The sequence below is a fragment of the Amphiura filiformis genome, chromosome 3 (assembly GCF_039555335.1).
Source record: "Amphiura filiformis chromosome 3, Afil_fr2py, whole genome shotgun sequence".
In the NCBI taxonomy this organism is placed as follows: domain Eukaryota; kingdom Metazoa; phylum Echinodermata; class Ophiuroidea; order Amphilepidida; family Amphiuridae; genus Amphiura; species Amphiura filiformis.
In genome coordinates, this window is record NC_092630.1 from 45,278,968 (window position 1) to 45,291,275 (window position 12,308).

Here is a 12,308-nt window from a genome sequence, read left to right on the forward strand (position 1 = left end):
ACGGAAGAAGCCATAGGATTACCGAAGCTGGTACCTCCAGACAGTGATGAAACCATGGATATGCCAAAATTGATTACTTTAGAGTATGATGAAAACATGGATCTGCCCAAGCTTGTACCACCAGGCATTGATGAAACCACATATTTATCAAGACTTGTACCTCCAGACAATGACAAAACCATGGAGTTGCCAAAAATGACAACTGCAGGGTATGATGAAACCATGGATTTACCAAAGTTGGTATCTCCAGATAGTGATGAAGCCATGAACATACCAAGGCTGGTACCACCACACGATGATGAAACCATGGATTTACCAAAGTTGGTATCTCCAGATAGTGATAAAGCCATGAACATACCAAGGCTGGTACCACCACACGATGATGAAACCATGGATTTACCAAAGTTGGTACCTCCAGATAGTGATGAAGCCATGAACATGCCAAGGCTGGTACCACCACACAGTGATGAAGGCATGGATTCACCGAAGATGGTAATTCCAGGCAAAGAACTAACTATGGATTCACACAAGCTTGTACCCTCTGACAATGAGAAAACCACAGATTTGTCAAAACAGGTGACTTCAGGCAGTAATATGTCAAAGGTAGTGTTTCCAGACAATTATGAAGCTACAAGTTCGTCAGAACAGAGTACTTCAGGTGATGATCAGACCATACCTGACAAAAAATATTTGATCCCGGGTGTTCCATTAGATAATGGTGACAGAGACCAGTGTGAACGCAACATAACTTTGGATCAAGGCAAATTAAAACCTATGCCAACAGAAAGGCATATAATACCTAGGTATGGTGAGTTGATAACGTTGAAAGATAATGAGATAGTGACCATCTATTTAGGTAACTGGTTATTTGTAAAGCGGGTAAAGGTTAATGACCAGGGAACTGATGGTAATGACAAAACTGCTGATGAAGAAAGAAATGATAGTCTGCATGCTTCTCCAGAAAGAGATTCAGATCAGAACAAATCATCCACTGACAATGGAGAGAAATGTGATGACACATCTGTCAATAGTGAAGATGCCAACAGATCTACTGCGAGTGATACATCTGATTTAGACTTATCTTCAGACCATCAGTATTCAGATGAAGGCAAATCAGTCATTGCCAAAGGGGAGAGATATGACAACATGTCTACCAATGATGAGCTTGTAATTAATACTGATAGGTTTTCTAAAGATACCAATAACTCCACAAGCAGACTAGCTACTGCCAGTGATACATCAGCATCTGATTTAGACTTATCTCCAGACCATCAGTATTCAGATGAAGGCAAATCAGTCATTGCCAAAGGGGAGAGATATGACAATAGGTCTACCAATGATGAGCTTGTAATTGATACTGATAGGTTTTCTAAAGATACCAATAACGCCACAAGCAGACTAGCTACTGCCAGTGATACATCAGCATCTGATTTAGACTTATCTTCAGACCATCAGTATTCAGATGAAGGCAAATCAGTCATTGCCAAAGGGGAGAGATATGACAATAGGTCTACCAATGATGAGCTTGTAATTGATACTGATAGGTTTTCTAAAGATACCAATAACTCCACAAGCAGACTAGCTACTGCCAGTGATACATCAGCATCTGATTTAGACTTATCTCCAGACCATCAGTATTCAGATGAAGGCAAATCAGTCATTGCCAAAGGGGAGAGATATGACAATAGGTCTACCAATGATGAGCTTGTAATTGATACTGATAGGTTTTCTAAAGATACCAATAACTCCACAAGCAGACTAGCTACTGCCAGTGATACATCAGCATCTGATTTAGACTTATCTCCAGACCATCAGTATTCAGATGAAGGCAAATCAGTCATTGCCAAAGGGGAGAGATATGACAATAGGTCTACCAATGATGAGCTTGTAATTGATACTGATAGGTTTTCTAAAGATACCAATAACTCCACAAGCAGACTAGCTACTGCCAGTGATACATCAGCATCTGATTTAGACTTATCTTCAGACCATCAGTATTCAGATGAAGGCAAATCAGTCATTGCCAAAGGGGAGAGATATGACAATAGGTCTACCAATGATGAGCTTGTAATTGATACTGATAGGTTTTCTAAAGATACCAATAACTCCACAAGCAGACTAGCTACTGCCAGTGATACATCAGCATCTGATTTAGACTTATCTTCAGACCATCAGTATTCAGATGAAGGCAAATCAGTCATTGCCAAAGGGGAGAGATATGACAATAGGTCTACCAATGATGAGCTTGTAATTGATACTGATAGGTTTTCTAAAGATACCAATAACTCCACAAGTAGACTAGCTACTGCCAGTGATACATCAGTATCTGATTTAGATTTATCTTCAGACCATCAGTATTCAGATGAAGGCAAATCAGTCATTGCCAAAGGGGAGAGATATGACAATAGGTCTACCAATGATGAGCTTGTAATTGATACTGATAGGTTTTCTAAAGATACCAATAACTCCACAAGCAGACTAGCTACTGCCAGTGATACATCAGCATCTGATTTAGACTTATCTTCAGACCATCAGTATTCAGATGAAGGCATATCAGTCATTGCCAAAGGGGAGATATATAACAACATGTCTACCAATGGTGAGCTTGTAATTGATACTGATAGGTTTTCTGTAGATACCAATAACCCCACAAGCAGACTAGCTACTGCCAGTGATACATCAGCATCTGATTTAGACTTATCTCCAGACCATCAATATTCAGATCAAAGCAAATCATCCAGTGACAAAGAGAAATATGACATTATGTCGACCAATGGTGAGCTTGTAATTGATAGTGAAAGGTTTTCTGAAGATACCAATAGCTCCACAAGCAGACCAGCTGATTTAGACCCATCTCCAGAAAGAGCACAACTTTCTGATGACTATCAATCAGCTATGGATGTAGATATTAAAGCACCTGAAGCTGACAACATTTCTTCAAACCCTCCATCTGATATTGATAATGATAGGATTGAGTCCATCGTATTAAGTGATGAATCTCCTGATCACAGTATATCACCTGATGTAGAGGCAATTCCTGAAGAAAACACTGACAGTGACCGAATATCTGATGAAATTGACTATTGTGATTCTGTTCATTCTTTAGAAGCAGATGTGCTATCTATACAGAGCCAGTCACCTATAGATCTAGACGGGGTGTCACCGGATGTGTTGCCTACAACTAGTCAATCTAATTCGGACTGCACTCCAGGGTTCATTGTGATAGATGATAGTCGACATTCAGACGAGAACTTGAGAAATCAAAACATGGTGGAAAATCAACTGCCAATTTTTTCCAGACAGAAAGGTGCATTGATGAAGAAAAGCATGGACGACTTTCGGCAACTCTGCTTATTAAGACGGTGTCAGCCAATACCTACAACCCATGTTGGTGATGTGACACCCATAGATGCAGATGTGGATGAAACTGAGGGTGCTGATAGGGGAAAGACAATAAGTGTAAGAAGTCAAAATGAGACTAATGCCACAGGATGGAGGACTAGTGAGATATCAGAGAAAATGCCAGTACAGGGGCATAATAGTAGTACATCTGGAAAAAGAAGTGGGTTGAAGCATGGTCAAAAGAAAACATCACAAAGAAAAAGTTGTTCAAAACAGAAAGTAAGTTTGAGACAAAGAAGAGGAAAGGCTCTCAGTATGAGAAGAAAGTCTAGAATGAAAAAGCAACAATCTAAACCTGCTTTGGCACAACATCAGTGTATGCAGACAGTGTCCGGGCAACAGAGAACTGTGGTGCCAAGTCGAAAGAGAACCTTTACAAAGAAAGGTTGCTCAAAAGAGCAAAGCAGGAAAGGTGAAAGGGCAGTTTTGAGAGAGAAAGTGTGTTCAAACAAGCAAAGACGTAAAAAGAACCATGGCACCAAACGATCTGGCTCAAAACAGAAAGTAAATCTGAGACAAAGAAGAGGAAAGGCTCTCAATATGAGACGAAAGGCCAGAATGAAAAAGCAACAATCTAAACCTGCTTTGGCACAACAACAGCGTATGCAGACAGTGTCCGGGCAACAGAGAACTGTGGTGCCAAGTAAAAAGAGAACCTTTACAAAGAAAGGTTGCTCAAAAGAGCAAAGCAGGAAAGGTGAAAGGGCAGTTTTGAAAGAAAAATTGTGTTCAAACAAGCGAAGACGTAAAAAGAAACGTGGCAAACCACGGTCAAAAATACCTGTAGGTGATACAGGATCTTCTGATGAAATGGACACATTTATAACTGATGATGGAGGTTCCGTCACAGATTTGGAAGACAGCTCGGAGTATGATCCAGGAGAATATTGTGAAGATGAGTGTGATGCAAATGATAACAAGTATTCATTACGTGGACATGATGCAGGTTGTGATCGACTGTCATTAAAGGAGAAAGCCTCAGATAATAATATGTCAGATGACAGTGAGGATGAATTTGAGGAAAGCATGAAGCACTTTCCAGAATTGTATTCAGATGAAGCAAGTGATGGTGATGATGAAGAGGAGGATGACAAAGATCATGACATTATTGATGAGGAGGAGGAATTTGATGACTGTGGTGATGGGAGTGAAGATGATGGTCATGATGATGACAATGATGGTAATAATGATAATGATGACGATGACAAACATTTGAATATAGAAGATGAGATTCCTGCAGATGTTGACAGGGCTAGAGTGATATCTTGCTCTAACAGATTTGAAGAAAATGCTGAAGTTCCAGCTACAGCATCTGTTTCATGTCAAGCAGGTACACCCAAAAAATTAACCCCAGTATTCGTCAGAGAAGTGTTCATGGAAAGCAAGAAAGGCAAAACCTATCGCAGTCCTTCAATGATGAAGTCGCAGAATTCTGATGGCAGAGTTGATAAATGTATTGAATTCGAACATGGGACAAATAATGAAAGCTATACTGATGTATTATCTCAACAAAATGTGGCCCAGCCACAAAATTCTAGTGGTGATAGATTGCAAGATGCCAAGGTGACATGTCAGAAGTCAGAGTTGCCTCAACAGCTACAAGTATCCAAAGGGAATGCGGTTAGCCTGGTTGGAAGACACAAAGTTAACTCTGCAGCTGTCAAAAATGCAGCATTCATGGAAAGGAGAGAACGGCGTAATGCACAAAACATTCCATTATCATCTCGGAAGGAAGAGATGAGCTCAGACCTTAACATCTCGGATGCTGTTAGAGTAACTGCCAGTGACGAAAGGGAAGAACACCCACACCTGTCATCATATTGTGAGAATGAAATAGTTCTTGAGAGTAATATTTCTGTCCCAAGTGAGTTTGATATCTCATCACCCAGATTGCCTGAACAAAAAGATGACCAGCATGAAGAGAAAAATAAGGCATCGTGGAATGAATCCTCATTACAGGTTACAGAAAGAGGGTGGTCAAACAGTAGTGCAAGACTCAGACAAAGTAGAAGTCCAATACAGGATTCAGCAAACAAATATGTGGCAGAAGTAGGTGGTAGGATAAGGCATATAAATACACATGCAATTGATTATCATTTCAGAGGAAGGGGTAGAGGTGATTGGCACTGGACTTGGCAAGACGATTCTGACGTAAATAGAATAGAGCCCCGCCGCCCTTATATAGATGGTATATGGACAAATAAGAATTTTCATGACAGTAGGCAGAATAGTACTTGTGCCAGTAGGCAGTATGGTTCATGTGGCAGCTGGCAGAATACTTCTTGTGGTGGTTGGCAAAATGGTCGTCGTGGGGGTAGAAAGAATTTTTGTGGAGGTAAGCAGAATAAATCTTGTGAAGGCAGGCGGAATGGCTCTCATGACTGGCGGAGTGGTTCTCGTGACTGGCAGATTGGTTCTCGTGACTGGCAGAATCGTTCTCGTGACTGGCGGAATGGTTCTTGTGACTGGCAGAATCGTTCTCGTGACTGGCGGAATGGTTCTCATGACTGGCAGAATGTATCTCGTGACTGGCGGAATGGTTCTCGTGACTGGCAGAATCGTTCTCATGGCAGCAGGCCAAATGGTTCGTGTAGTGGTAGACAGTATGGCTCTCGAGGCAGTAAGCAGAATGGGTTTTGTGGTAGTAGATGGAATGTTGCCCAGCTTGGTGCCCAGCTTGGTGCCCGTGGCGGCTGGCAGTATGGTCCAATTAATAGTGTGCACTCAGTGGAAAACTACCATCAGTATGGAAAGTATGAGAGAAAAATATATCATAGCAAAAGTCTGATACGGGAGAGAAACAAGATCTCGGATAGCTTAAAGGAAAGTAGATCAAAATTAACTAATCGGACTGTAGAAGATCATCAAATATATACCACACTTGTGAATTTAAGTGATGAAATAAAGCAGGATAATAGAGTGACTGATAGCTACACAAATGAGTCACAAAAGGCATACATCGAGAGCAGAAATGACCATGGTCAAAAGAGGCAACGTTATAGCAGTTCAAGATATAGTATAGAATGGAATAACAGACATGGAGGAAGCAGGACAGCTGATGAAAAGATCCTACACAGTGATAATTATGTGGACCAGAGGAAAGGAATAAATGGAGGCGCACAGGATAGGTGTAATAAACTCAAACGGAAAACAGATGACAGGGGAGAGAAACCAACAAGTAAAAGGAAAATATATGACAGACGAGATACAAGATGAAATCAAGAAATAACACTGGTTGGTGCATCAGATATTTATGCACAATTGTGCAATGTTGAGTTTGGTTTCCTGTTCAAGATTGTTTAGCACAAAGCATTTGGATTGTTTTTGTTTTCAGAATCAGATTTTGTTGATCTTTGTTCAGATTTTGTTATATTTCATAAGAAGTTTAAAAAGGTCAAATGTGATGCGATCAAGCAAAATCAGTCGGAGCTCAGAAATATTAAATTTTCAGTTTCTTATTGGATAGTAAAAAGCATTTACAAAGCTGCATTTTGCAGAAAACCCCATTGACATCCAACGACATGAGCAATTAAAGAGTTTCCAAAACAAAAGGACACATTTCCTATATCTCAATATTGATGATATTTCCGAGTTCCGACTGATTTTGCTTGATCGCATTACAAATTAAGGGACTATTCAAAAAAACTTTTTATATATTCAATGTTTAATCTGGTGATGTTACTTTTTGTTGAAGTAGCAATCAGGAATTGAAATAAGCATTATTTGTATTTTTTGACCATCTACTGTTCAGGTGGATTGTTAAGATTGTATTAATTTTTTCAGTTAAATACACTGCTTGATACAGTGATTAAATTGGGTAAAGCACGATCTTATGCGCACATAAAAAAAATATAATAATACACTAAACTGCCTAACACTTTTTCGCAACTTCAATTTGCTGTGGGTTTGCATTGTATTAGGCTAATGAAAGTTGATGTTGAGTTTACCTTCGCATATGTTTTGCCAAATTATGAAGTGACTCTTTCATTATTCAATGTTTTTTGAACATTCATCATTTAACACATCAGGCTTTTATCACGTGAATATTAAAGTAATAATAAGCCGTGTCAAAGGCAAGAAAATGACAGGTAAATTATACTGTTACTTATTTAGAATTTTGGCCGCTTTGCAGGAGGTAATTTTTTTAAATACAAAGAGTATCAAAAGTAGGGAAAAAATATTGCTTCTATAAAAGGTGATGCAGGCAGGTAACTGGAAACACAACATTATACTCTGATCAGCTCTTAATAGGCGGGACTCATAACATCGTGGATTGATACAGAATGGCGTACACACAGCTAGGCGCAGCACCTACACGAACTGTGTTTTGCGTGATTGATGTGTGCTTTTGTGAATTTACGCGTGCGTAAGTTGGAACTTATTGACTCGTGCAGTAACAAAAAACGAATAATTCCCGCATATAAAGAGCTGTTCATAGTATAACTTTCATTTGCTGGAATATTTCTTGTTTTATTGTTATGCCATTTATAATGTTATACTCATTATTTTCTTTGGACCTTTGGATATGTGTTGAAAGTGATAGGGTATTGCTTCATTGATTGATAAAAACTGTGATAACTCTACTGTAGCGCAAGTAGATGACCAATTTAAAATCAACATATACCCATGTGGTCAACATCCTACCCAGTAAAAAATGGATGAGTTGACATGGTTGCTGATAATGGCTTCTATTTAGTAATTGAAATGTTAATGAATTATTGATTTGTATGTTTGTTTCACTTTGATAGTTGCATGTAAGAGAAGATATTGTACTCTTCCCACAATGCATTTCCTTCCTGTACTCATTTGCTATTCAATGCAACATGGGTCGATAGTTACAAAAAATTGATTAGCAAATCAATACAGGGAAGAAAGGCATTGTGGGATGTGTTAGATATTGTCTCTGGTTGCATGTATCATTTTCATAGTTTTTCTTGTTTCATTTTTTTATGCAACATTGTTGTAGTTCTTGTAAAGTGAGCATGATTGATAATTTGATATTCACCAAAATAATTGAAATTACTAACTGGTTGGCAAGACTTTGTTGATCTTGTTGTGGAATATTTTGTTTGCCTACTTTTTTGTTGTTTTATGAATTTGTTTGTTTACAATTTGACTAAATAATATTAAGTTAGTTTTAAAAAAGTGACATTTTAAACCAAGACATTACATACAAACCATTTAGTCTTGTTTAACCAAATGTTACCTTCTAAAAATTTATATTGTTTATATTAATTCATGATTGTTATTGTTTAAAAGGGCATTTCGTGATCCACAGCCTCATCCCCCACTTTTCTCAAAAAAGTTGAGATTTTTATATCACTGGAATACTCTGGCTACATAATGTTTATGTACAAAATATTTCTTGCAGATTAATTCGTTTAGCAAAGATATCGCTGAAATTTGAATTTCGCTCTGGTGCACCAGAACAAAATTACAACGTATTGTCTATGGAGCAGTGTAATACACATTGCATAACTCGCAAAGCAAAATCGGAATCAACTGAAATTTTGGGAATATGCTTTTCTCGTGGATATGTACTGAAAAATGTCATAAAAAGAGCATGCTAGGATCACGAAATACTCCTTTAAGTATTTGAACATTATATCGTTTCAGTTCAGAAATAGCATTTGTCATCACCTAATTGGCAAATATGATGCATTCAGAGAACCTGTTCAAATGTCACCCTTGGTTAATCCTTGGTTTGTCACATATGGGAGAGCAAACTAGTTAAACTCCATCATTTGTGTCAGCTAAAGCTTGTTGGGTGCACCAAAGTTGTCAGCAACATCTTTGTACATTACAGTTGTTGTTGTACATAACTACTATAGCTGCTGTACAGTGTACACAACAGAGTCAAAATGCTCAATACCTATATTTAGTGCACATTAAATTCTACTTGAATTTGGAGGAAACAACCTTGAATGATTCAAACAAAGCTCAAGTATTTGCCATATGAGGTGATGAATGTGTAGTTATTGTTGAAAAATAAGAGAAAAAATTCACATTCAAGGTATATACTAATTATTTATCATCTTTTTGTATCCTTTCAGAAAAGTTTATATGCCTATGTCAAATCTATTGATGAGGATGCAGAGGAGCATCTAGTAGAGTCTAAGGATGAAGCTGAGATGGACAGCAGTGATGAGGAAGACAGGGAGGAAGGGAGGGTACAAGAAGATCCAGGGGATGCTTGGCACCAAGATGAGGAAGTGCAGCTAATTGATTAATTTTCTACTCTGGTAAATACATAATATTGGATTGTTATGTGTGGGGACTAAAATCATGTACCTGTGGCATTCAGAATACACTGATTGGTTAAAGCAAGTTGGTTTAATCCCCGTGTATTGTTATAGGTGAATCAGTGATTTTTACGGATGAAAATTAATTCTGCATCTCATCTGAAGCGTAATATGTATCATGTACAGGGCGCATCAAGTGCATCTCCCAAATGCGTCTAGTATGCTATGTGGCACTCACATGACAGTGATTGCATTAAGCACATTCCAAGTGAAACCGAATACCACCAATTTTTGCTCCATGCGGGTATTAAGATGTTGGTTGAGTTCGGTTTCTATGGGTTTAATTCTGTGAGTACTGCATAAATATGGGGATCAAAATGACCGAATAATGAAATGAAGTAAGCCCAGCTTGCTGTGATACAACCTACTTTTACAGTGACAACTTTGCATAAACTACCACCATTACATGGCTGTCACGATGTTTGGAGGAGAGTGATCTCGCCTGGCATTTGCTGTTTGTGACAGAAGCTATCCACAGAGATATGTAGGATTATAGCAAGTCAACAGTGATTGTATGCATCAGATCATACATACATTTGTTTTGTGGTGTTATCAACTGGAGGCACAATGACAATACCGTAAAACCCCGTCTACAAGCATATAGAGTGCTTCTGATGAAAGCTACATTAATCCAGGCGCCATTATGGAGTATGAGCAAATAAATTAAAGATCCAAGCATATACAAACAAGTATTATTTTAAGACCAATCTATTGTATTGGTATATTTACGCTGGCTTCGAATTAATTTAGCTTTCATAAAAAACACTATGTATGCTTGTAGACGGGGTTTTACGGTATGTGGTCAGTAGGAGAAAGGACCAGAGGGGAAGACCCCCTAGTAGTTATTTCTATGTATGCAAATAGTGTTAGGACACTGCCTAGCTCAAATTTGACAAAACTAGGTACAAATCTGAAAGCATAGTAATGGTAATACAATGCAGATTGGAACCCATTTCACAAACACTTGCCATTGAGCTTACAATTGAATACCTGAATAAAGAAACAAACTAAGTCCATATTTTGGCCAAATTGAGTTGGGAATGGGTAAATGTTGCTTTCTTACCAGGCTATATATTTAGCACAGACTGTTCTTTTACTCAGGTATTCAATTTAGGCCTATATGATAGGTGTTTAGATTGTGATAAATCAATTTGATCATAATGCTGGTTTCATTTTGTCATGCCGCTTTGCCACCCTGACAATGATTTTCATATCTTACGCAATCAACCTAGAAATGCCAGGGGTGACCAGCGGCAAGCTGATATATCAATCACTGCACCGCTTTGCTCAAAACGGCAAATTCTTACTTGGGACCACTCTGGCATGTGAGAACAGGATATGAATTTTGACTAATGAGCGAGCACAGAGAAGCAACATTGGCTATCAAAATAATGCCACTGCCACTCAGGGGCGTACCGCTTATTGCCACTCAGGGGCGTACCGCTTAATGACTTTATAAATATTAATTGCTTGAAATTTTAAGGGTGGATTGATTGGCATTTTCTTGAAATTAGCAGAGAGTAGCACAAAGTACACTGATTAAAATCTGTCTTTTGTTTGAAGCAAATTGGCTTATACAGTTTCATAATTCATTGATGATGTTTTCGTTGTAGTTTGTATCAGAATTATGCCTTGAAACATGTTCAAAGTGTTTGTAATGAGTTTGATGTACTATATTTTCTAGCTGCCATCTATTTGTATTACTGCTTACTATGCATAAATGATCTGAAAATCATTAGGAACACTGTTTTAAACCAATATTCTGTGAAATAGTAATGCTATGAACATTTCTGTATTCTTTTTAGTATACAATTGGCAAAAATGACATAGTAAAAACAATACTATACAAAGAAATATAAAATGATGTATTATTAAAACCATATGTCCGATTTGCTTTAAAAAAAGGTATATTGATCTGTGTACTTTTCCCTACCTGTTAAAAACATTTAAAGCATTTTCAAAATGTCTACCCATCCACCTTAAGTGAATTTTCATGTAGCATTTTGAACTCTATGCATTTAGTCAGTCACCATGGTGATGGGATGCTTTGCTTCATGATTTTATAGGGCAAAGCTTTGACACTAGTATGGTTGGTTAGATTCAAGTTACAGGTTCACTGGAACAATTTAAGAATCGAATGAGCTGTTTGTTTAAATAATGCAAATTAAGGAGGTACACGTTGGAGACTGACATTCTCATTTTCATTATGGTGAATAGGAAGGTTTAATGTCATATTTAAATGTTAATCATGAGATAAAGTCAGATACTGTATTGGATTGGTGTTTTAAGGTTAATACCGCAGTGTTAAGTTAAATTGTTTAAAAATTCTAATTTTCATTGATTTTTGCAGCTGCAAGTAAGGTATTCTCATTTGCAGGGACTCTCTTTTGGAATTTGCAGGAGGGCATTAAGTAGCTCTTCTGGAGCCTTCAAGGAGAGCTGTTTAGAGCATTTACAATAGAATCTCAGGAGAGAATACTCAACTAAGGAGAGCTAAAAAGCACTCTCCTATATCAGATTTAAGGAGAGCAGAAGAGAGTGATTGCTCTTGCTCTCCTCAAAAGGCAGTCCCTGCAATTGGACTTATGAAAATATGAAACAACA

At 38.0% G+C, this 12,308-nt stretch overlaps 1 protein-coding gene across 1 annotated transcript in view; it reads left to right on the forward strand.

Annotated features, from left to right (window-relative positions):
* Nucleotides 1-11,119, forward strand: part of LOC140148591 (uncharacterized) — a 71,776-nt gene extending 60,657 nt beyond the window's left edge. The window contains exon 19 of the mRNA XM_072170599.1: nucleotides 9,456-11,119. Within this exon, the coding sequence (XP_072026700.1) occupies nucleotides 9,456-9,632 (177 nt within the window). The 3' untranslated portion in view covers nucleotides 9,633-11,119. The remainder of the gene's footprint in view (nucleotides 1-9,455) is intronic.
* The last annotated feature ends 1,189 nt before the right edge of the window (nucleotides 11,120-12,308 follow it).